This window comes from Panthera leo, chromosome A2, assembly GCF_018350215.1.
Source record: "Panthera leo isolate Ple1 chromosome A2, P.leo_Ple1_pat1.1, whole genome shotgun sequence".
Taxonomy (NCBI): Eukaryota; Metazoa; Chordata; class Mammalia; order Carnivora; family Felidae; genus Panthera; species Panthera leo.
This window is the reverse complement of record NC_056680.1, coordinates 129,766,790-129,793,457: the sequence shown is the minus strand read 5'-3', so window position 1 is coordinate 129,793,457 and position 26,668 is coordinate 129,766,790. Positions and strand designations below refer to the sequence as shown.

General features: G+C 37.2%; 1 protein-coding gene across 2 annotated transcripts in view; it reads right to left on the bottom strand.

Annotated features, from left to right (window-relative positions):
• ZNF277 (zinc finger protein 277) overlaps positions 1-26,668 on the bottom strand; it is a 112,725-nt gene that overhangs the window by 28,348 nt on the left and 57,709 nt on the right. The window contains exons 2-4 of one of the 2 annotated variants that reach the window (XM_042922437.1): positions 18,132-18,333; positions 10,626-10,714; positions 10,233-10,315 (exon numbers count right to left, since the gene is read on the bottom strand). In XM_042922437.1, the coding sequence (XP_042778371.1) occupies positions 10,233-10,315; positions 10,626-10,714; positions 18,132-18,333 (374 nt within the window). The remainder of the gene's footprint in view (positions 1-10,232; positions 10,316-10,625; positions 10,715-18,131; positions 18,334-26,668) is intronic. The other variant, XM_042922443.1, reaches the window with a different exon arrangement.

Below are 26,668 nucleotides of genomic sequence, written 5' to 3'. Positions count from 1 at the left end.
GACACTCCAGTTGGCTAAAACAAATGCCATTTACTCAGCAAAACATTTCCCAAATGTTAACTAAAGGTTTGATTTTATACTGGGCACTGCAACCTATGACTTCTTTTTGGTTATAATCTGGAATTCACAATCGTTTTAAATTTTTCCTACTCACTGAGAAAAGAGTTTTCAGTAAATTAATCTGTCAATATTAAGTTTTGAGTGTCTACACCGTAGCTGATAGCTAAAGCTAATCCTCTACCGACACCAATTTTTCCCAAATCACTTCGGTCATGTGAATTCCAAAAGCATTTCCAAAGCATTCATTCGCCTGCAGTGCCATTCTAGAGGCTCACCTCAGGTATCAGCTTCTCCAAAAACTCTTCCCTTCCTCTTCAGGAAAACCATGAGATTTCGGAGAACAGTATCGCAAGCAGAGCAAATAGCAAGTGCAAGTGCAAACAACATGAGATGCTGGACAGAGCTTGGTGTGTCTAAGGGACAGGGATGGAGACATGGCCACTGTGGCTGGAAGCAGTGATCCAAGTGGGTGAGAGAAACAGGCACTAGACCCTTTGGGATCTTGGTAAGGAGTCTTGACTTTTACTCCAAATAAATTTGAAAGTATTGGAAAATTTCAATTATTAGAGTTACATGAGTTGAATGAGTGAACAGCATATGAACTACTGAAACAGTCTTCCAAATGTTTCAGACTCAGGAAGGATAAAAACTAACATCACCTTCTCTTGTTCTTTCTGCCTTTTCTCATATCTTCTGACAATAAGCAGGGTATTTTCATTTTGATCTCACTCAGTTTTGGTAAACGCTTCTTTTTTCTATCACATCCTTTATCTAATATAAATATTCAGTATAAGGAAATTAAAGTACAAAAATCTCAGTAAACTTCCACTAATTTAAGGATTCGAGACCAAGTTTGATTAACAAAGTAAAATGGAAATGAATACATTTGGTGTAAAGATACTGATGTATAGTTTCAACTATGTTCAGAACAGAATCTGCCTGCAAGTTCCTTAAATATGTTAGAAGCCCTCTGAGTAGGGGTCAAGTAAAAAGCTACTCATTCTCCCCAAAGAATTCCTTTTTAAGTGTCAAAAAAAATGCCAGGTAGCTCCAGGAAAGACTAACCTGTCTGCCAGAATCTGATGACTTCAGCACTTCAGCATTCTGAATTTATGTTAGCAATATACACATACAGGATACTTACTATACTTTAACAAAAACACACCTCTGCACATAGAGGCAGGAGTAGCTGTATGAAAGCAAGGACTCTCAATGACACAATACCATTTCTTAAAACAGAACAATAAAATCCACTGTTCTCAGCATTTTATGAGAGCTGAAAGAAAGTTCCCTCTGACAATAATATCAAGGATCTTAATAAATAAATGAGAAAAGATATGTCAAAGACTAAAGCAAGACAGTAAAACATAAAAGCCAGAGAGAAATTTCTTAACTGGTTTATGATATATACTCCCACAAATCCACGAGGTTCGATGTGACTAATATTCCACCTTTTTGAAAGACATCAGCACCTCCTACCCCTTCTGAAACTGCAATGATAACAGCAACAACCATCTGCTTGCTACATAGGATAGAAAGACAGCATTTTTATTCTACTTAGAGTCGTACTGAAGTGTCTTCTGAAAAGAAAGGAAGAGACAGGAGAGATAGAACATCTAGAAGAATTAGCTACTAGAGAAAAAAATTACATAAAGGTAACCGTTACACGGAACAGACCATTACTATGAAAAACAGAAAAGCAGAAGTACAGAAGAAAAAAAATTGCAAGAGTTAAACACATGAGAATTAGAAAAGCCTCATTTCTATTTGTACTACAGATATGAGGGAATCTAGCCTAGGCAAAAAGAGGAAGAATTAAAAAGTGGAAAGGTGGCTATAGAAGACTGCAAAATGCCCACCTCTGACACTAAAAGAGGAGAGAGCTATGGCACGGATCAGCACAATCATAATACTTCCGGTCAAAGGAAGTATTTTCTTGGATAAACTCAAGGTCAGGGATACCCCTATGTTTCTCTAAAGATAGGGGAAACTCTGAAAACACACCATCTTCAAGTTTTAAAAGAAAATGTAACAAGCTTAGGCCCAAAGGAGTAAGAAATCTACCACTGATTTAAGATAATAAAGTAAGAAATTGGATTTTCTTAAAAAAATCTTAGCAATAGAAACAAAACACTATTATTTATTTACATATGTATTTATATACCATTCTTCCAATTTTATTCGTTGTAACAAATGTCAGTTTAGAAAATGTCACTTCTGCTTCCAGAAGTAGGATCACATTGGATAAAGGATCCTGGTACAAGTAGAAAAAGAATGGCGCGTGGGGGTGGGGGTGGGAAATAGTAAAAGTCTGACTTGCTTCTCTTCCTTTTCCAGTCAGTAGATAACTGTGGCCTTGAACATTTCTCCCAGCATCTTTGGCCCTGTATTTTCTATCTAAACAAAAACAATGATATCATCTTACTGGTCTCACAGAGCCAATGTGTATAAAAAGTGCCATGTAAATTTCAAGTTCTGCTGAAGGAGTTCAAAGTGGTAAACTTGAGAATTCAGTGTAGTATAGTTTCAGGCTGAGTTTTCATGTTTCCTGAACGAAAACATTAACTAATCTGAAGGTTAAAATCACTCAATGGTCATTTTTGCTAACTTGATCTATGTTGATTGTTAAGAATGTTACAATTCAAAGGGAGAGATCACATTATATTTGGGAAACTTATTCTAGATGCAATTAGAGGGCTTGTCCTTTCAAGGGTAGGAATTATGGAAGAAAGGTTTAAATACAAAATGACTTTTTACTTTGAAGACACTATAGAAAGTAATTTAATACTTTACTAAAAATCTCTAAAATCTATAAAGAAAAATGGCACGAGTAAAAAAAATCTTAGGCGGAGACATAGAATTTCATTTTGTTGTTTTATTGTGGGGGGAAAGTGGAATATATGAAGTAGCATTAAAAAATTTTTTTTAAAAATTTTTTTGTAATTGTCATAAAACATTTATAGTTGTCATGAATTACTGCTTAAGTTGACATTTATAATAGTGATTAAAAAAAAGAAACTTCCATGCAGTTAAATGGATATTTCCTCTTATCCTAATTTAATTAAAAGTTACATCTTACTACTGAGACCTATGAATGCCACATCTTCTCCCATAGCCAAATTGAAAAACTAGTGCTTTTTAATGCTAAAGTGTAACCCAGTGATTAAAGATGTCTGCCTTGATACTTTATATCCCTTTTAAAAATCAGGGACATCCGACTCTATGGTTTTATAGAAATATCTCACCAACACTTAAAGATTAAAATTAAGTTAACTCTTTATTTAAAAGTTTTTTTTTTTTTTTTTAATGTTTATTTATTTTTGAGAGAGAAAATGAGTGTGAGCAGGGGAGGGGCAGAGAGAAAGGGAGACACAGAATCTGAAGCAGGTTCCAGGCTCTGCACTGTTAGCACAGAGCCAGATGCAGGTCTCGAACTCGTGAACCATGAGATCATGACCTGAGCTGAAGTCGGATGCTTAACCAACTGAGTCAGTCACCCAGGTGCCCCTTAAGTTAAACCTTTATGAATAAGGCTGAGAAGATACAAAGTAAACATGACAGTCCCAACTCTTAAGAAGCATCTATACCAGTAAGGAAGATAGATTTTTAAACTAGCTATAATTGAAAAGCCAAATAAAATAGTGCATTAAAAGAGCTCAACCGAGATTATTAATTCTGACAGGTGGCATCCGGGAAGCTTTTGTGGCAAATGTGGCATTTAAGCAGTATCTTGAGGGGTATGTTATTTATACAGGTGGACAGGTGGGGCTGGTATTACTGGGTGATGAAGCAGAGTCCTGAAAGTATCTAATACACTTAAGTAAATGTGAGACATGCAGTTTTTCACTAGAGGGCAGGGAATGTGGCCTATTTCACCCACTGCTATAGCAACAACATCCAGAACACTGTCTGCTGCAAGATAAATATTTATTCAATAAATTAATGAACTGACATTGGGTAACTGAAAGGTAAAAGACACTGACATACAGACTTAATCCAGAAAATCTTAAGAATATATAGATAATAGGGGCGCCTGGGTGGCTCAGTCGGTTAAGCGTCCGACTTCAGCTCAGGTCACAATCTTGCGGTCCGCGAGTTCGAGCCCCGCGTCGGGCTCTGGGCTGATGGCTCAGAGCCTGGAGCCAGCTTCCGATTCTGTGTCTCCCTCTCTCTTGGCCCCTCCCCCGTTCATGCTGTGTCTCTCTCTGTCTCAAAAATAAATAAACGTTAAAAAAAAGAATATATAGATAATAAAGACCATTGCAGGTTTAAGCAGAAGAGAATAAAATGATCTGCTATATATTTTACTATTAAAGTTCTGGAGGTAATGCCAGTTGATTGGAGAGGTAAGTCCATTGGGAAGGCGAGATAAAAGGCACGAGGATTACAAAGAAGGGTACGGATATGGGACTCAGAGGTGGAACTGACAGGAATTAAAGATGTTCCTAGAAATTTCCCAATTGAGTGATTAGGAGAATGGTGGTATCATTACATAAGAAAACAGGCAAATCACACACTTCAGTAGAGAAAGAAATAAGTTCAGTTTTAGGCACATTCAACTTAAGGTGTTATCGGAAATCTGTATTGAGAAGTTTAACATAAGGGCAGTTAGAACTGGGGTTCAGAGGTGAGCCAGGATGAAAGCTATAAACGAACTCAATCAAAAGGTATTTATTCTAACTGCCTACTCTACACCAGCACCAGTATTTGAGCTGTTAGTGTAGCGGTAGTAGTTATGAGAGTACACAACCTGGATGAGAGACAAGACCTTGAGAAACTTACATACACCCACTGAAGAGAAAAGAGCATAGAGAGTCACTGGAGGACATTAAGGTAAAATGGTGAGATCAAGGGAACACTTTTAAAGAAGAAACTTAAGAAATGAATGTATACAACCTATTAAACTCTCAAGAATCTTTCCTAATTCTGTAGTTCCCTTCTGAATACAAATAAAAAAATTCAAAGAAGTGATAAATAGGAATTAAGCCTTTCAAAATGAAAAATAGGAACACATGAAACTCACAAATGTCTCAAGGAACCAGTGGTCTAGAAGAAAATGAAAAAAGAAATATCGCTCTAGCCTTAAATCTGCTATGGTAACATGAAGTGAATCATTTAGACTATATGTCTCTAGCTACTCACACAGAAATAAGAATTAAAAAAAAATGGAGTTTGGGGAAAAACACCAATATGAACTTAGCAATATATTGAGTACTACTGAAGGATACTTAAATATAAGACATAACTCCTGCCCTCAAAGAAGTTACAAAGTCAATATGAACTCAAATCATGTGAGTATGAACTCAAATCCTATGAACTCAATAAAGAGTTCCAAATGAAAGAGTAAATATCAAAGAATAATCCACATACAAGTTGCCATTAATGCAAATCAGGACAGCAAATGCCACACTAGTACTCTAGTTTGAGGGTCCTCCTCATGGACTGGAGTTGAGATGCTACTGATCCTGAGCTGAGTTCACTTAAACACAGCTTAGATTATATACCCATTACCATAAAGCAGCTTGACTAGTTTAAAGTATATTTTCCAGAAGTTAGATTGAAAGTCTGATGAATGAAGAGAAAGTTTGGTAAAATACAATCAATAGCAAATAAGTAAAGACTAAATAAGGAAAAACTGTCAAGCTGTGGCAGAGTCGTTGACTTAACCCTCTGGGTGTATAATTCTATTAGGAGGAGTTCTTGGAGAAGAACAAGGGCATAAACCTCTTCAAGAGTTCCAATACTTGATAACAAAGCACCTTTCAGGAATGGTACACCAATGCATATTCTTAAAATTGGTTGAAAAAGTTCTTGTCCTTGGGGCGCCTGGGTGGCTCAGTCAGTTAAGCATCCGACTTCAGCTTAGGCCATGATCTCTTGGTTTGTGAGTTCGAGCCCTGCATAGGGCTCTGTGCTGACTGCTCACGGCCAAGAGCCTGCTTCAGATTGTCTCCCTCTCTCACTCTGCCCCTCCCCCGCTCCTGCTCTGTCTCTCTCTCTCTCAAGAATAAACATTAAAAAAAAAAAATGAAAAAAAAAAGTTCTTGTTCTTGATGGAATAAAGATGTATTATTGCCTTTAATGAAAGCTGTTCCATTTGATCAGTTGGACTTCATCTGGAAATGCCTATTACTGATGTGTAGAGCTCATACATAAAAGAGAGATATTTTGTCATCAATGCAAACTCCTAAAGGAAGGTCATCTACACCAACCTCATGTTTCCACACTATAGAGCGTAAAGTTGTGATGAAATGACTGACTGCAAATTTAGCCTGTCTTCCTGCTTTCTGGCAAATCTTTTCTTTTTGATCCTTTGGCCATGATTCCCAGTGACAGCCAATTGGAAATCTCTGCTTTCCCTAAACTCCATTGTTAGCCTCAATCCTTTCCCTACCCTGACCTGTCAGACCATGAGCATCCACGATGGAGTAATTCACAGAGTCCAGAATAACAGTAAGACATATGGGAAGTTGAATAAATTACTACTAGACTGTCATGGCACCCCTTACAAAGACATGTATCGGGCACACTTGGCTTAATGTCCCAGCTCCGCTTCTTGTTCACTATGTCGTCCTGGGCAAATTAGTCTTTCTATGCCACAGTTTCCTCATCAACAGAACAGCATTTAATAGCTACTTCACAGGGTTATTATAAAGGACCTAAGGCAAGGCATGGCATATGGCTGGCACTCAGTAATGGTTAACTTCTTTCCATATCTCCCAGTTGGTCTGCTCTTTGCCAGGATTTATCAGCTTTAAGTGGATTTTTACAGAGCTCCACTTCATTTTCAGAGACAGTGAGGAGACATCGATGGGTCTTTTCTATCACAAAGTAAATGTTCCTGGCACTGAAGGATTTCTACAATTTAATTACATCACATCTCTTTAAATCCATCCCATACTCCTCCTCCAAAAATCTTTCTACCATAGCCAGATTAGATTTAATCAATTTTCCTGACATCTTGAATATTTAGATCCATAAGCACTTTTCTTCCCATTTCCACAACTAATTATCCAAATCCATTTCATTGTTAAGACACAGTATTATTAGTGTTATTTGTCTACAACATTTATTGAGCACTTTCTATGTGGCAGATACTGTTTGTTCTAAGTGTATTACATGCATTATCTCAATCTTCACAGCCCAATAAGATATTCTATCATCTCCAGTACTGAGATAAGAACACATATTTGCTTTTCTCTCTAGACTGTATGCTTTTTTATGTCATGAACTGTGCCTTGCACTTAAAAAAATTTTTTTTTAATGTTTACTTATTTTTGAGAGAGAGAGAGACAGAGCATGAATGGGGGAGGGTCAGAGAGAGAGGGAGACGCAGAATCCAAAGTAGGCTCCAGGCTCTGAGCTGTCAGTTATCAGCACAGAGCCTGATGCGGGGCTCAAACCCACGGACCGTGAGATCATGACTTGAGCCAAAGTCAGAAACTCAACCAACTGAGCCACCCAGGTGCCCCTCATTTTTTTCTTTGTATGATCATGTAGGTAAGGAGGAATTCAACAAATATATTCATATGTATGAACTGACTGCAATTTCACATTTTGCTTAAGCTGCTATAACACTTTTATCAAATCTATCACTTTGTCAGTCTATAAAGTTGGTAAAAAGGTGTGCTGTTGTAATTTATAGATTACATTATATATTATTACATTACATTAAATTATATTAATTTATATATATTACATTATATAAAAATTATATATATTTTATATTTATTTATATTTATATATTTATATTTATTTATATTTATATTATATATAAATTATATTAATTTATATATATTACATTACATTAAATTATATTAATTTATATATATAAGAAACATATATTCAGTCTTTGTCCTTGCACATAGCTCCTAAAATCCGAAGTGTTGAGACCTATAAAAAGTGTTTTTTGATATGTTAATGAGGTGACTTTTGGAAAGCACTAACCTAAGGATGAGGAATGGTGGTCAGTGGAGCCAACCATGTGATTACGGGATTGGAATTTTGGAGGGGAGACGGGATGGAGACTGAATTCAATCACCAATGGCCAATGAATTAATCAGACATATCTTAAGTAACAAAGCCTCCATAAAAAACCCAAAGGGACAAGGTTTGGAGTTCCATGTTGATGAACCAGAACGCATCCATGTGCTGTCTTGCCAGGCCTCAAACTCTACAGGGATAGAAGCTCCTTTGCTTGGGACTTCATCCCATGTAGCTTTTCAGCTGGCTACTGATTCATATTCTTTGATATCCTTTGAAATAAACAGGAAATCTAGTGAGTAAACTGATTTCCTAGAGTGAGCTCCTCTAGCAAATTAATCAACTCAAGGCAGCAGTGGTGGGCGGGGGGGAGGGTCATGGAAACCTCTGATTTATATAGTCAGTGGGTCAGAAGCACAGGTAACAACCTGGACTTATGACTGACATCTGAAGTGGAGGGCAGATTTGTGGGACTGAGCCCTTAACCTGTGGAATCCGATACTATCTCTCAGGAGATTGTGTCAGAATTGAGTTGAATTGTAGGACACTCAGCTGGTGTTCGAGAATTGATTAGTGATTTGGGGAAAAAAAAAACAAAAACAAACACATGTTGAAATTAGTGTCAGAATCTTAAAAGGTCACCTAAATTTTATAGATATAGTATTTCTAGGGACTGTATCTATCTGTAGACATACAGTAAAGATTCTGTGTATGTGGTAATAGTGATGGGTGAAGCAGTAGGGTTTGATACAAAGAAATCTTTGGGGGGGGGGGCACCAGGATTATGTCAGTTAGATCAATCTTCATTAAGGCCACTGTGAGCAACAGTGAAAAAATGCAAAGCAATAAAAAATTATGAATAAGCACAAGCAAACAAAATCCATAAAATATGACAGTAAATTCATCCTTGTTTTGTAGATTTCTTAAGACATCACAATAGGGAAAGAAGAAAAACTTAGGGAGTCCTGTTTCTTTACTGGTTTGGTGCTATAGTAAAAGCCTAATTTTTCTTACATATAAATCAACATCTAACAATATCATCTCTCCTTATGTGAGAAATAATCATTTGGGATGTTTACAGAATATAATGTGCTTCAGGAGACTTTCCTTTTTTTTTTTTTTTAATGTTTATTTATTATTGAGAGATGGAGAGAGAGACAGAGCATGAGCAGGGGAGGGGCAGAGACAGGAAGAGACACAGAATCTGAAGCAGGCTCCAGGCTCTGAGCTGTCAGCACAGAGCCCAAGGCGGGGTTCTAACTCACAAACTCAGATCATGACCTGAGCTGAAGCCAGAAGCTTAACCAACTGAGCCACCCAGGTGCCCCATTCAGGAGACTTTCTTAAATCCTACCGACTGAGCCACCCAGGCACCCCAAGACTTTCTTAAATCCTAGGACTATGGTAGATAGGATTTATTTTATTCTTAGATGTCCTGAGAATTTAGTAGGAACACTGAAATCACAGTTCTGTTTCATAACGTTATCTAGCCCAATCCAAAGACACTGGAACACTTAACAGGTAACTACTAAATGAAGAGCAAGTCACTTTCAAGTAACAGTTGAGACTAAATCACAAATAATGGAAAACTGCATATTTTTAAGCAAAATTATTAACTTAAAAAAAATGAGCCAATTTCTGTTCAACTTATGAACATAAAATTTTTCACACTTATATATAGTTACCTTTTTTACAGACCAAAAATGCTGAGATATTCAAATAAGCTTGCTTATGATTAAGGCTGAAAATGAGAAAGGCTACTGTGATCAAACCATATGCTTAATTCATAAGGAGAATAAAAGAAGTGCCAGTGTATAGCACATTCCAGTGAGGAGGAGAAAAAAAGTTAATTAATTCAACTCAATTTTAGCTGAGGGCATTTTTCCACAACTGCTGAACCCTAGCATGTGCCAGGCAGCTAAAATTACACTAAAATGTGTAAGCCCTGTTGTTATTTTAGAGATAATCCAGGAAGCAAAACAAAGCCAAAAATTCTCACTGCATTTTTAACATGAAATACTTTAATTTCCAATCAAGTGGATACTTTTCTCGTTTTAAGGTCTTTTTGTATTGTTTCTTTTGTGCATGAAAGTTTATAGGTTAAAAAGTGAAAACAAACAAACAAAAATAACAAAAGTGATTTTGCATGTATTTCCAACACACTGTTCACTCTCTAAAATAATTCTTACCAGTCTTTGTTTCTGAAGTTCCTCTCTAAGTACTCTATCTTCTGGCAAAACATCACATAACAAAAAGTAATTGTCTTGTTCTTCTGTTGAGAGATTAGGAAAATAAATGAGAAATGATATTTATCATCTTTTCCCAGGAAGATTTATTCTTTAAAAAAAAAAAAAAAAAAAAAAAAATATATATATATATATATATATATATATATATATATGTCTATTAGGATCTTTCTTCTGGTACACAGCTATGCTTTAGCTTTATTGAAGTCAGGCAACATAAACAGAACAATTTAATTTTAGCTATCGTGAAAGTGAGAATTCTAATATAAGAAAGTAAGATTATCCTTTGAATTTTTGCATTGTAGGGAAAAGACAGTAGCTAAGATGTATACTTACCAAGTGGAGCTGTGGAATTGATTCTTATCACACTACAAAAATCTGTCACGGGCTGTTCAGTGAACCTTTTCCTCCAATATAAAATGTACCTTAGAATAATCAAAAAGAAAGGATGGTAAGAAGACTCAATATACTACTTACTTTAGAATGATAGGGTTTGATAAGAACATTTAATTATCCCAAAACAATAAAATTGTTGACTGATAATTGCTAGAAAATTTGTAAATGGAAAGGCAGCAGAGCATTGTAGAAATATGAAATAAATATTCAATGAAATGAAATTACTCTGTAAAGGAATGGAAATGATTAAACTTTACTGTTCCCAAATTCAATAAACAGATATATGGGAACATTAAAAATGATTTATTTTTATGTGATAAAGAAGTTTTTCTGAAATTGCATCTATGTTTATATGAATTTTAAATGTAACAATGCTTAGACAGGCTTTATCACACATTTTCCAATACATTTAAAGCTGGGTGGTCATCTTATACACAAAAAGTGTGGGTTCAGCTTATCGTGTCGGGTCACCAATTGTGGGTTCAGCTTTTGGTTTGTCCAGCAAGGGTGAGAATGGCAGAAAGGATGGATTACTCAAGACTCTGCAAGAGAGCTGAGAGGGAGGCCAAGGGAAGTCTCCCTGAGTTGCTCTCAGGCTCCCATATTTATTAGGCATAGATTATAGGGAAAACATTGTGCAATATGTCAGTGGCTACGTGCCAGTAAGAAAGTATACAAAGCATGCAAAAAAACAAGGCATTCCCAAGACTACAAAAGACCAGATGCCGAAAGCAGGGTGGAGAACAAGATAAGATATTCCATAGATAACTTGGTCTAAGGAATTCATGAGCACAAGCAGGACCCAACCCCTATATAGATATTAACCAGATATTGGTCTGCATTAACTAGATACTGGTCCCCTGTTTTCAGCAGGGTGAGAAAGCAGTGTAATGTGTTCCCTATAATCTCCTTAACCAGGACATAGCTATTTGGTTTCCCACAAAAAAGAACTGAAAGCAAAATAATAAGGCAATGAGAAGTCAGTCTAAATTCTGACTTCTTATATATATTATATAAGTTATATATAAATTCAACATATATATAACAAGACTTCTTATATATATTATATAAGTTATATATAAATTCAACATATATATAACAAGACAGAGAAATTTCATTTGTGCCCACTGTCTGAAATGAGGCAGATCATTGGAAAAATAACCAAGCTTATAATTCCTGTATCTACTGAGCAGAATTAGAAGAAGCACATTGGCTAAATTTAAAAGCAAAGTATAACACCCAAACCTGCATTATCTGATGAAAGGAGGAGTAAGATGACAGGATTCAACAAGCTGTTCATCTTCCCATTTATCTAACAAGATTTCTACTGGCAACTGCAATCTCATTATCAAATGGTACCAAGAAGAGAATGTGGTCTCCTTCATGTGGAGAAAGGCAATGGAAAGGTTGACATTTCATTTTTAAAATGTTTATTTTGAGAGAGAGTGCATATTCACGCATGAGCGTGGGGAGGGGCTGAGAGAGAAGGAGAGAGAATCCCAAGCAGGCTCTGCACTGTCAGTGTGGAGACTGATGGCAGGGCTTGAACTCTTGAACCATGAGATCATGACCTGAGCCAAAGTTGGAAGCTTAACTGACTGAGCCACCCAGGCACCCCTTAAATAGCTTGTTATAGCAACTAGCAACATTTTGCACATAGTAGTAGGTTAACAAGAATTTTTTTTTTTTTTTTTTACTGTTTATGCATTTTTGAGAGAAAGAGAGAGAGAGAGAGAGAGATAAAGCATGAACAGGAAGTGGGGCAGAGAGAGAGGGAAACAGAATCTGAAGCAGGCTCCTGGCTCTGAGCTGTCAGCACAGAGTCCAATGCAGGGCTTGTACTCGTGAGATCATGACCTGAGCTGAAGTCAGATGCTTAACTGACTGAGCCACCCAGGTGCCCCCAAAAAATGTTTTTAAGAGGTAGAAGAGCATTTAAAAATTCCTGTAAGGTTCTCTAAGTAGACGTCAACTCTCCATATTTTGTCTCTTTTTTATTCTTACTTCCCCTTTTCTTAACATTATTGTCCCGACCCCATAGTCCTCTACAGAAAGGGCATTCATGTACTGGAAAAAAAAATTGGTGCCGGGAGAGAGGTCTGAGAGAGAGAACTGTGACACATATAAATATAAACAGATGACAACACTGAGTATGGAATATATAAGGAAAAGAAGTAAAAGACTAATGTATGAAAATAAAACCACGTTTTCAGTTTTTTCTTCTCATGTACAACCATACTGAGGACCTGGTTGGTTAAGTAAGCAAGGAGAGAACTCTTTCTTATAGAATAGTGCTAGACCTTATCTTAAGAGATCTGAAAATGACCTATCTGAAGCTCCAACTCAGCCTCAAGCCATAAATACTGACCCTATGTTTAGCGTGTTGGCTTCCATATTAGAAGTGTCAGATGCAGAAGGCAAGTGCGTATCAGATCCATCAACACATACAAAAAGAAGAAAAGTATCTACAAAAGGCTGAAACATTATTCTTTGGTCACTTGGGGCAGCTACAGCACTTACACAGCTACTCTTATTCTCATTTTCTTCCATTCCCCAGCGGTTGCTTAACCGCTCCTTGCCCCTTCCCCTGGACAAGGGGAGAGACAAAAAGGGAGAAATAAAAGGCAAGAGACTTAAGAAAATAAAAATGGCATTCCTAGCCATTTTTCTCATTCTCCCCTCAGCATATTTTCTATTGCAAAGTGGTGCCAGGGATGAAGGAACACAGGAGAACCTCTACTCCTGTCAGGAACAGAAGATGTATTGTTCTTCCAAACTGTACTACACAGCCATCTATTTTCATGAGAAATCGAATCCATACAGTGGAACTGGGTGCCGAGGTAACAGAGTTAAAAAAAAAAAAAAAGCCAGGAAAGTCAAGTTCGATGTGAAGTTTCATCATGGCTACTGATACAATACAATACATGGAGAGGTTCTTCATTCCTGATTACATTCCACTGAAGGCTATCTGGGTGATATTGAATGCTAAGGCATCAGTTAATCCATCTCTTCTTCATTTTTTCTTATTTGTCTAATTTATTTAAAGCTAAAAACGCAATCACTCAATATTTTTTATTTATCTATCTATTAAATTTTTAAAAAAATGTTTATTTTTGAGAGAGAGAGAGAGAGAGAGAGAGAGAAAAAATGCGAGTGGGGGAGGGGCAAAGAGAGGGAGACACAGAATCCAAAGCACGCTCCAGGCTCTGAGCTGTCAGCACACAGCCTGACGTGGAGCTCGAACTCATGAGACGTGAAATCATGACCGGGCTGAAGTCGAACACAACCGACTGAGCCACCCACGCACCACTGAAGTCACTCAATATTTAATTTTTTTTTAATGTTTATTTTTATTTTTGAGAGAGAGACATAGTGTGAACAGGGAAGGGGCAGAGAGACAGAGAGAGAGAGAGACAGACAGACAGACAGACAGACAGACAGAATCTGAAGCAGGCTCCAGGCTCTGAGTTGTCAGTGCAGAGCACGATGTGGAGCTTGACCCATGAACCATGAGATCATGACCTGAGCCGAAGTCAGATGCTTAACCAACTGAGCCACCCAGGTGCCCCTGCAGTCACTCAATATTTAAAGGCAGCCAAGAAATGATATGTGATATGAACCCTTTGTTTGAAAAACAGTAATCAAAGCATCTCGTACTTCAGTGAAAAGCCATAAAAGTAATTATTAGGTCATCAGCAAATACTTTTTTCTTTTAAAGAATTTCAATCATGTTTCACTGAACTATCTCATGAAAAAATCCTAGTAATCTTGCTTGCCCAGCCTCTCACTGTAACTGGTGTGCTTACTGACAGGCATAAAGATTTGAGATATGGTTGTTAATTAAATAGCACTGAATTAGTGGAATTTAATATAGAAAGGGGCAAGAATTAAGGAGTTAGCATTTATCTTCTAGGAAAATTTTATTTACTGAATAAAGCTAGCAAATAGCTCAGTATAAATAACTATGGTAGATGGCTCAAAGGAAAGATCTTTTGTTTTAACATTTATTTATTTTTGAGAGAGAGAGTGCAAGCGGTGGGGGGGGGGGGGGGGGGGGGAGGGCAGAGAGAGAGGGAGACACGGAATCCAAAGCAGGCTCCAGGCTCCGAGCTGTCAGCACAGAGTCCGATGTGGGTCTTCAACCCAAGAACCGTGAGACCATGACCTGAGCCAAAGTCAGATGCTTAACTGACTGAGCCATGCAAGGGCCCCACAAAGGAGATTTTTACTTTTGTTTTATTCTGAGAAAGTTTTACTGTTAACTTTTTTCTGATCAAGAAGATGTTAAATATATTTAACATGAAAATTTATAGCTTCTTTCTTGTAAAGCACAAAATAAGTCTATCTCATCTATTATTTATCATCTTTATTACTCATTGTACTCAGAAGAAACAATTCCTGGGAAGTTATATATGTGTATATACATATATACACACATATACATAAATACATATACATATATATGTAAATACACACACGCACACACACCAGTGACTTTTCTGAAGTTCGGAAAAAGTCCTATGTTAAGAAGATTCCAACTTAACTCTTATCACAAATAGTCAATGTTTACATTGTTTTGGAGAGGAATTTTTAGTTTCCCTAAATAGTAGGAGGGTATTATCTAAAGGAGACTGGATATATTAAAAAATATTTAAAAGTAACAGAGTTTATTTACATACATTCTTAGTCAATTTGAACTAACCGCAAGAGTGAAACTTATTAGGAGGATGGCTGACAAGGAAAATTTAGGTTTCCAAATTTAAAGTACATGTTAACCACACACTTTATTTAGAAAGCACTTATATATATCAGCTATGTATTTTTTCTTTTTCTATTTTTTTAAAGTTTATTTATTTTGAGAGAGAGACAAAGAGACGGGGGGGGGGGGGGGAGGGGCAGAGAGAAAGGGAGACAGAGAATGCCAAGCAGTCTCCATGGTGTCAGCATAGAGCCCAATGTGGGGCTCTATGAACCCACGAACTGTGAGATCATGAACTGAGCCGAGAGCAAAAATTGGACACTTAACTGACGGAGCCACCCAGGCGCACCTGTATCTTTTGCTTTTTAATTAAGGCACCTATTTTATTGCATAACTGCATTTAGAGGGAGACCGATTCCAACATTTAACTATTGACTTCTAAGTCTGAGACCTAGTAAATAATTTGATTTTCCTGTCCACACACTGATGAGATTAATATCAATGATACAAAAGAGAGATTAGTACAAATATAGCTACTTAGCTATCATACATAAGAACAAAGGGAAAATACAAACTCTGATTTAGATATTCCTCACAGATTTTAGGAGAAAGAAAACCTTAATGTTTGTCAATTATCACTGGTAGATCACCATATTTTTCTCCAATTCCTGGGGGAGAATTTGCATTTACATGATAAAGCAGAGTAAAAGAAGAGATGACATCAAAGAGAAGCTGAGTGATTCAAGATTTAAAGATTATCTCAGGGCACCTGGGTGGCTCAGTTGGTTAAGAGTCCAACTCATGATTTTGGCTCACTAAGCACCCCCACACTGGGTCAGCCCGGAGCTGCTGTCAGCTTGGGATTCTCTCTCTGTCCCTACTCTGCACTCAGGCATGCTCAAGCGCTCTCTCCCTCTCTCTCAAATAAATAAACACAAAAAGAGAGTATTTCATTTGATAGTCTTGACAATGGTTGCTTGATAAGAATTTGAAAATTTCTAGCCCAAACAGTATCTAAAACAAAATCAACAGATCTGACTACATACAACTAGATATCATATATATAAGGAAGCTCCAAGAATACTCCCAGGACACACACACACACACACACACACACACACACACACACAAAAGCACAAATATTTTAACTGAAAATAAAGATTAATGAATGAGAATGAGAATGAGAAGAATGAAGTTCTTCCTCTGAAATTGTGTAATAATTAGTTTATTCAACCAGCTGGTGGCATATATCATGCACATAATTCCCCTTTGCTATTCTGTTCTAGCTCTGCTTCCCGACCAGGTAACACCAAAATCTACTCAAAAATTGCAATGCTGAGTGGATATAGGGGCCATAATAATGCAGAAGGTACTCGGCAGACATTCTGTATTGGTGCCAGGCAATTGAGAGGAACCTGAAAGTTTAGAGAACAACACCCCTGTGGGCCTTCTGGCTATTCCAACTGGAAAACAAACTTATTCTCAAGGTTTAGAAGTGTTAAGGATTCTAAATTAAATTTTCTCAAAAGTTTTATTTCGCAAATGATAATTAGAGTTTCAGAACAGCATAAATGCCTATTGAAAACTCAAGCTATAGTTGCAGAAAACTAACATTTCAAATATATCTTTTGTAATAAAAATAGAATAAAATTTTTGGCTACCATCTATTGGATATAAAAGACGTCTCAGGTACTAGTTGGTGCTATATGCAGCACCTGTTCTATATAACACTCACCAATCTTATGTGAGTCAGCGTTTTCCCCTTTTACTGATGAGGAAACTGATGCTTAGAGTGGTGAAGTAGTTTGCTGGACATCACATGGTTAGGAAGTCACCTAAGTCTGCGTTCAGCTCTAGGCCTGCTTGGTTTCATAGTCCACTCTCAGTAATATAGGCTGCTGCTTTGCAAGACCCATCATAAGAAAGAAACTGCTTGCTAGGAATGATGTGGTCTGGCAGATATAGAGTTCAGATGCAGAGATGTTACAACATCTGGGTTACTGCAGTGTTTTGTAGAGAAATCAGGGCAGAATATCTAAAAATGGGTCCTGGCCAGCTATACCAAAATGTATGCTTTTAGTAATTGTACAAAACCAGTTAACTACCATGATAGCATGTACACGGAAAACGCTTCCAAATGTCAACTTGGACTTCCAAGTGTCAACTAATAACAGCATGAACAAAACTACTTCACTCCATTTGCTTAAGAAAAGGCATTTCTCTTATAAGAACCAGGAACTGGAAAAAAAAATATGCTTATATTACTTGTCTGTTGGTATGGATATTCTAAGTCAGGTGCTCATAGATTAGAGTTTAGCTCACTTTGGGTCCTAGCTATATAGGTGAGGTTCCTACATTTCACACATGCCCAATGTTGGCAGTTCCTGAACCACTTATCTCTTTCTGTTCTTCATCCTCCTCATCCTCTTCCCCTCAGTACCTCAGTTGACTGATGTCAAGCCTTTGGTTTATTGAGTGACCTCCCCCTGCCCCTACTTTTTTCCTGGTTTTTGTCAGAAAACCGGAAAAATGCTCATCACAGCACTTAAGCTGAGAGTTCTTTGGACAATATCCTTTTGGCTTCGCGGGCTCCAACCAAGGATCCCTGTTCCCAACAATGCTTGAAAAAGAATATGAATTTTCACATTTGCACAAGAATAATTTTATATATAAGCTTATATATAAGTTATGTCTTTCCTTTATGGAATACTGAATTTAATTCTCTTATGGCCAAAACCAAAACTTACCTTTGGAAATCAGCAACCAACTTGACATCAGCTATGACCATCTTATGTTCAATAATCATGTGCTTCAGAAGTTTGTCTTGTTCATCCATAGGAAAATGTTCTTCACAGAAAATACAAGGCACAGATGGAGAACCTTCTAAAGCGGTGGTGCCACCTGGACTTTCTGGCAGGGAAAGCGGCTCCAGGATACAATCCTTACTGTCTGGGAGAGAGAAAAAGCAAAAGCAAGGAAAAAGAAAAAAAAAAAAGAAAAGAAAAGAAAAAAAAGAAAAAGCTGCAATCAGCTCTTTAGAAGGATGATTTCTTACCTCCTGCATTAAAAGGAAAAATCCACAGTGCCACAGTGCCAGAGAGCAAGATATTTTATTATCATTTTAAGTAGATTCTGCAACCTAGAGGCAGGGAGTTGTGCAAAGCAGCTCCAACTCCCCATTTGCCGTCTTGAATGGGGGAAACCCATTTGTCAGAGCAGCTGTTCAGGCATTCTTGGACACTGGCCAGCGGCAGCAATTCCGGGGGTACTTGCAAGGGGAAGGCTGCAACATGCTGGGTTAAGGTTCTATGGCCCAATTGTGACCTATGGCCGATAGTCGTCACACTATGGGAAGTAAATGGTATATTCTGAGGCTCCAGATGATACCAGGCCAGTCTTTTAAGCTGCTTCCTGTTGCACCTGCAAACTCTTTCCTGTTTGATTATCTGTCACGTGCAAAGAAGACAGCTCTCACATTGGGTTGACACAGCATGTGCTGGGTGGCCCAGGTGGTAATTTTTGATGTTGATTTATGTCTACCATTCGCCTGTTACACAATTATGTATCTTAATTCAAGTTCTTATGAACAAAGAGATGAATGATCATTTACTAGACATACACGGTAAACATTTTTTTCTGTGTATATTATTCATTTCCCTAACATCACCTATGGTATCTTTGAGAGTTGAGCTGTGTAAGATCTATAGCTCTGAACTCATGCCTCAAACCACCGCCAGGTGTGTCAGGAGCCCTCTTCAATGCTCCAGGGGGAAAGACTGGATCGGTCACCTTTAGCTGGCAATTGAGTAGTTAGTAACTGGGCAACTAGCTTAAGACATTTAGCATCTGAGGAAGGGCAGGAAACCTTCAGAAAGAAAGACAGTTATACCACAGAAAAGCCTTTGGAATTAGCTTACTATTAATTTTATTTCTTGTTTTTATCTTACTTTAACTTGTTTCTAACGGCCTTCTTAATTGCATAATTCACTGAATCAGTTAATGTTGCACTGCTGACCATGGCCTGAGAACTGGACAAGCATTCATTCACTCACTTAACGAAAATCAGCTGAGTATCTACTGAGTGCTGGTCTTTTCTGCTTAACCTTGCATGACATGATTCTTATCATCAAGACTAAAGTGATTGCAATTTGTTAGACGGTACAAATAAGTTTAAAGGATAAAGAGAGAGAGACGGAAAATGTATAGGGTCTATGGGAACATGGGGACAGAAGAGTCAACTGAGCTGGAGTGGGAAGGTGTCCCAACGGACATGTCCTCTAATACATCACTCACAATACTCTGCTCATATTAAAGTATGCTAAATTAAATTTTTATGTTAGTTCCATAAAATTATTTAATACCAGAAAAGGTGGAAATAGGGTATACATGACAACGGAGAGAATATTTAAAAACGTATAAGCACTTTAGAAGCACTATTAACAAAAGTGATGTTACCAACAATTATATTTATTAAATTACATAATGGAAGCAAGGAGTTCTGAACTTATACAGTTCTTCAGTTGTAGGTTATATCCTTCAGTTGTAGGTTAAATTCTGTAGGAACTTAAACTCTCATGCTAAAAATAAGACGGGGAAAGAGACATAGGTAATAAACACATGAAACTCTGTATTTTACATCCACTAGAACAGGACAACAAAAGACAGCGTATATTCTAAATAGAGGTACCATTAGTAAACATTACATACCATCTAGAAAATAACAGGTACTGTCTTACACCCTTCTCCCTGAATTTGAATGATATGTGTAAATTCATTTTGCCTGATTGCAGAAAACAATGTATTAATCATCACCAATAGCAAGAGCTAACATTACTAGGTATCTGATATTTGTAAACTACCCTAGCAAAGGGCTTCAGGGCATTTTCTCAATTAATTCTCGCTACCTTATTCAGTTGGTACTATTATAACCCTCATCTCCCAGATCAGACTACTCAGACTTAGAAAAGTTAAATCAAGTGGCCTAAACACACAGCAAGTTAAGCCTAAATTAAAACACGACATTATTCTGCCTCTAGTTCCAAAAGGCATTTTCCCCAAATCTGTGTTTTTCTGTAATGTGTATATTCAGTGCCTTTTTGACTTGGTACGTATTTATAAGTCACGCTGAATCTATGCATTCTGCCAGTGTCCTGCCGTGTCCCTGATACTAGTTCCACCAGCAACTCTTACACAAATCTCAGTAGCCCACATCCTCCAAAAATCACTGGGTACAGTTTATCTCTGTCACTGTATTCTTTCCTAATGTTTCACTACAAACTCTCTAATCTTCTTCCGAGGTTCATTCCTCCTCCCTTTTGTATGTTCAAGGCCCAGTTTCTCTTTCTTCAAATTATTTCTAAGAGAATGAAACTAAATGTTCATACACGGTAGAACCAAACAGCGTGTGGTTACTGTAAAGGCATACAGGAACAAAATTGTAAGTATGCAAATTTCATGTATGAGGAACCTGTGGTTTAGGAGATACTAAGTCATATTTGGGAACTCGAGTTACTATGTAATTCAGAGAATAAAATTTTAATAGAACATTTTTGGACAAGATTTTAGTGTTCTGACTCCTTAATCATTAGCATCATGTTCAAATTTATGACAGCAGTGATCAAAAGAAGCAGTTTGTTTACCTATGTCTTTCTTTCCCCACTTCAGACTGTTAATCGCTGGAAGGCAAGATGAGTCCTGGTCATCTTTAATTACCTGGCATGCACACTGTGTTACTGCATCATGACTGCCACCGCCACTGTGGGTTAATTCTGTGCCAGGCACTGTTAAGCCCTTTACATGTACATTATTAACACAATTAACCTTCACAATAACCCTATGACAGAGCTTCCATTCCTTTTCCTATTTTATAGTTGAAAAAACTGAGGCACTTAGAGACTAAGTGACTTTCCCCAGACAGCTAGTAAATGGTGGAGCGGGGATTTGAATCCAAGCGGACTGGCTTAAGCATGAGCACTCTTACCCTACACATAACACTGAGGAAGTTGGATGTTTTCCGGTAGGAAGTAGAGCCACTCCTATGTTTACACTGATTTGGGGAGAATGGGTTGTGAGACGTAAGTCTCCAGATGGGGAGACTGGCAGTTGGGAGACTACTGCAGTGTCCAGGTTGGAGGCAGCCATGTTAGCAGTGCTTGGAGGGAATGGAGAGAGGGGAGGATGCAGAGATTGCAGTGGCAGTTCTTGATTACTGGTTGGCCAGAGGGAGTGAAGAAGCCTGGGATGCCTTTTAAGATTCCGGCAGGGGAGGCTGTGTGAATGAGGGGTACCAATCACCACTTTAGGAATGCATGGGTAGAGGCACTTTTTTGTTCTGTGAGAAGGACAGATAATGAGTAAAGCTTTAGAAGAGCTCAGGTAATCTGCTCCAAAGTTAAACATTCCTGACATGGATTTTGGACAAGGCCAGTAGTGACTGGAGTCTCATGTGATGCATTTACGTTATTTTCTTTGTTTGCCAGCAACCCTCCTCCCCCAGTCCTCTTGAGGGTTTGACTCACTCCATCTCTCCATGCCCAACAATAGCAAATATCCCTATTGCAGTTAATTATTTACATGTATATCTGTGCCCCTCGGGTAGTATGGTAACACCTCAGGTCAAGGACTAAATCTTGTTTTCGTATCTCTGGTGTACACTATAGTCCCTGAAACATACATGGTATTTGATATGTGCTTGAAAAAATGAGTAAGACCAGAGATACCTAAAACTAGAGTTATATACCTTTGACTCAGCTTTTAGGTAAGTTCTATTTCAGGGAACACCTGTGGCTGTCTGTATTTAGGGGAACTTCTTCTGCCTCAGATTGAGAGCAGTCCAGAATAATTATAGCCAAATTTTAGTACTGTGGGCCTTGGTATAATGAGCCCACTGGTAATAAATAATGATGTAAAAATTATACTAAACTCTAATAACAAGTATTACTGAGTGTAATAAAAGTATGTGAGGTTTATTTAGGGATTTTTAACTTCCTTTTTTATTTTTCACCCATGCTCACCAGTAAACAGAGATAAGTTGCATTTGGAACGCAGAGTAAGTTATACCACTCTAGCAGAGGATGTTTCTATAGCAAAGGCCTGAACTCAAGTATATATTTTACTTTAGAGCAATGGTTTCCAAATCTGGAGTGCTTTTTAAAAAGTAATGATTTCAAGGCCTTATTGTTAGACTGACGAAATATAACTTTTACCGAGCAGTAATGCCTAAACTCAAGTCTGGGGATCAATGGTTCAAGGAATGATTCCAAAGGGATTGTGGACATCCTGATCATACATTAGAGTATGGGTATTTTGAACTCACAGCAAGTCTGCAAATCAGGAATAGGGCCTGGTGGCAAAGCTTACTTGATAGTGTATTCTGTCCTAAAGAGAGCCTCTCAAACTCTAAGCACTGTGTCAGCATAAACAACTTAGTATGATTTGTCTAACAGGTTGTTTATTTCTAGCTGTCATCATAAGAATCATAGCTACACCTTACCATGTGGTAAAAAAATAAATACAGAAATATAGATTTTTTTTGCTACAGTGACCTTGAACTCAAAAAGGCAAAAGGAAATAAACTCTATCTAGCTCCTTTCAGCAAAGAGGCAAAGCATCTTGAAAATTCTGGCCCCATATCTGCTTCACACATTTGTTACAAATTAACAACAACAAATTATCTGCTCTAGTTCTCACTTTGAACAGCAACTCTGTTTAAATGAACTGTGAAAAATACCATCCCAAGAGAGCTGAATTTTTGAGGAGATCCTATGCTGATTGTGAACAATTTTATTGACTCTGGCTAAGATCCTCAAAGAACCACATTATTATTCTAAGATCATGCTTCTCAAACTTTTAACATGCTTATAATTCACCTGGAGACTTTGTTAAAGTGTAGATCCTGATTCAGGAGGTGTGGTGACCGGGGAAACATGCCAATCCAATCTCCTGTTGCTATGAGCATAGTTGAAATATAGTCTCAGGTGCTGTGCTCTGAAATCCTACTTGCACTGAAGCCAAGCTTTCCACACGCTACTCTCAGTAAATGATTAGAGCCAGCAGAAATGGTAATGCAGGCTCATTCCTGTGAGAGAGAGAGTTTCACTGACATATGACAGTGGCTGAGGACTCTCAGCAGCTTGCCAGAAATGTGCTTACTTACAACTGTGTTGCCGTCTGAGACTCTACTCCACTGCCCTTCCTTCCCTCTTTCCTTCACAGGGGTCAGAACCTACATTGCTACCTTCTCCAGCACTCTCTCCCTTTTCCCTCCTCTGGTGTCTTCTCCCCAAATCTCTTACATGTCAAATCCCATCTTGCTGTGTGCTTCTTGGAGGACATGAACTAACAAAGTAGGTCTAGGAGGTAAAAAGTCTTGAAATTCTGCATGTCTGAGTTTCCAGGTGATGTCAGTCTGCTTATCCACAATCATACTTTGAGTAGTAAGGTTCTATTTAGGGAACAAACCAGTCATGAATTCATATTTTATCTAAGTGTTAAAATGACAACCCTAGACTTTATAGTGTATCATTCCTGCCAAATAGATAAAAGCTGCTGGTGCTTTGAAGGATAAAGAAGAAGCTTCTGAGGTTTCTGTCCTCCTTAAGTCAAATGAGAAAGAAAAGCCTGTATCAACAAATAATTGACGAGAAGGCTTTCAGCCTTCCTTCATGGGGAATTGGAGAACACCTCACACATCACTCCTCCTTTAAGGAAGTACCCACACTTTGCTGTGTACACCACCATAATATCACTGCTAAAACTCTGAAAAAAAATATAAAGCGGTAATTTGGTGATAAACTCGACCCAGATCAAATAAGTTTAGTTGTGACTCTTATCACACTCTGATAATCTAATTGATAATCATTATAAAAATTGGAATATGAAGATGGGCAGGGTTTTTGTAGTTTTTGTAGTTTTAACTTGCTATAAACAAGCTCCTAATTTCAAAAAAAAAAAAAAAAACAACAAACCCATTTCCTTTACAGTTGTCCTTTATTATATTAGTGTAATTTCTTTGATGATAGCTTTCTTTAGTATTTTATCAACTCTGGATATTTTCATGCCTGTTCTCTAAGCTTTTGATTAGAACAAACATCATATCTTTCCATAGGCCTCCAATGCCTACTCAATGTCATTTATTGTATCTTAGTTTTACTCTGGAAGTAAAACTTAAGAAGTAACTTTTATTTCTAAGTTCTTGAGGGTACTTCTCACTTAAACTAAAAACATGGCTTTCTACTTCCTAAGTAAGTCTGTCCCTTAATTTCTAAGAGTGCGCCCCCTAACAGATGCATTTGGAAAATGGAAAAGATTGGTTCTAGTCTTCTTAACAGCAATCTATCTCTAAAGCTCAGAGTAAGAACATAAGACCCTTATGTAAATACCCTTGGGCTAATAATTTATTATGTAAATTATTGTGGCCTAATATTTAAAAAATTAATTTACTATACAAGCACTAAGACTAGGGGAATACGGGAAAGGGAGATGAACTTCGGTGAGCGTTGTTACACATTCTTGACACCACTGAGACTGCTGATGAAGGTGTGCTGAATTAGTACGCTCAAATATAGCTGGCAGGTTTGTCACAGCCTTTGGTATGGAAACAGGGTTATAAACACATTCAACCCTTAAACCTAATAAGCGCTTTGCCTAGAAATTTAAGGAGCTAATTTAACACAAGCAAGAAAACTGTAAAAATGTTATTACAACATCACCTATACAGCAAAGTAATAGAAATCACCTAGGCGTCATGCAAATGAAAAGCAGTTCTTTAAACTATGGCATGTATGTGCTGTGTATTATGCATGTGCTAAATGACAACTATGAAAACAATGGAGAAATATTGTAAAACATGTTTGAAATTTATTAAAAAGAGCTTAATCCACAATGAACTGCACACAATTCCTCACACACACACAAACATACATGTACATACACCCACATATAAGTACAAGGCTTGAAAGAAAATATACAAAAAGAAAAACTATGAGAGATTTTTCTCTACAACCAACTTTCCCTAACACTGAAAATTTTTGAAATAAAAAGCATGTCTTCTGACAAGTTACTCAATGTGACTGTGACAGATAAAATTAAGAGAAAGAAATAAAGCAAGTATAATTTTATTTGGCTACTAAGTCTTGACATTTTAAGATGAAAAATTTTGATTACATTTATCATTTAAAAAGTGAGCACCTGCTATGCACAAAGTGCATGCTAGACACTATCAAAACTACAAAGATTATTAATATAGAATCCTTATCCTGAAGAAACTGTTAGTCTAGAGGAAAATATGAGACAACTATACAAATAATTATAATACTATTCAACATATGCAAAGTTGAAGGTTAAGGGATATGGAAGGAAAAAACCTCAAATCAGGAGAAATGAAAGAGAATCTTCATGGAGGCTTCTTGAAATGGTAAAGAATTCCAGCAAGTATATATATAGATAGTTAAAAAATCAAAATAGTCCAATTAGTGCTAGAGTCTAGGTAGGAAAAGGCAGCAAGAGTAGATGGATCACATGTTGGTGCACCTTAATGCTGGTCCAAAGATTTATATTTAAATTTGGAAGTGGTGAGGAGATTCAGAAGGTCTTTAATTAAGGAAGTAATATAAGGTCACAAAACAAATCTTATTAAAATGAAAATGCAACAAACTTACAGGATGAAGCAAAAAAATAGGACTAATAGGGAAGCTTAGAGCGGCAAATAAGTTAAAAGGAAGAAAGATCTCATAAACAACCTAACTCTGTAACTCAAGGAATTACTCAAAGAAGAACTAAGCTCAATGGTAGCATAGGCGAGGAAATAATAAAGAAGGACAGAATGAAATAAAGAATAGAAAAAAATTAACAAAATTAGAGTTGTTTTGAAAAAGTAAACATAATTGACACACCTTTAGCTAGACTAAGAAAAAATGAGAAAAGACTCAAAATCAGGTATGAAAGAAGGGGAAATTATAACTGATACCACAGAAATACAAGGATCACAAGAAATGGCCATGAATAATAATATGCCAGCAAATTGGGTAACTTAGAAGAAATGGATAAATTCCTAGAAACATACAACCTGTCAAAACTGAACCATGAAGAAATAGAAAATCCGAATAGACTTATGAAGTGATTGAATCAGTAATAAAAAAAAAAACCTTCTAACAAAGAAAAGCTAAGGAACAGATAAATTCACAGAAGAATCTACCAAACATTTAAAGAAGATGTAGTGCTAATCCTTCTCCAAAACATAAAAGAGGAGGGAATACTCCCAAACCTGACCAAAATCAGACAAAGA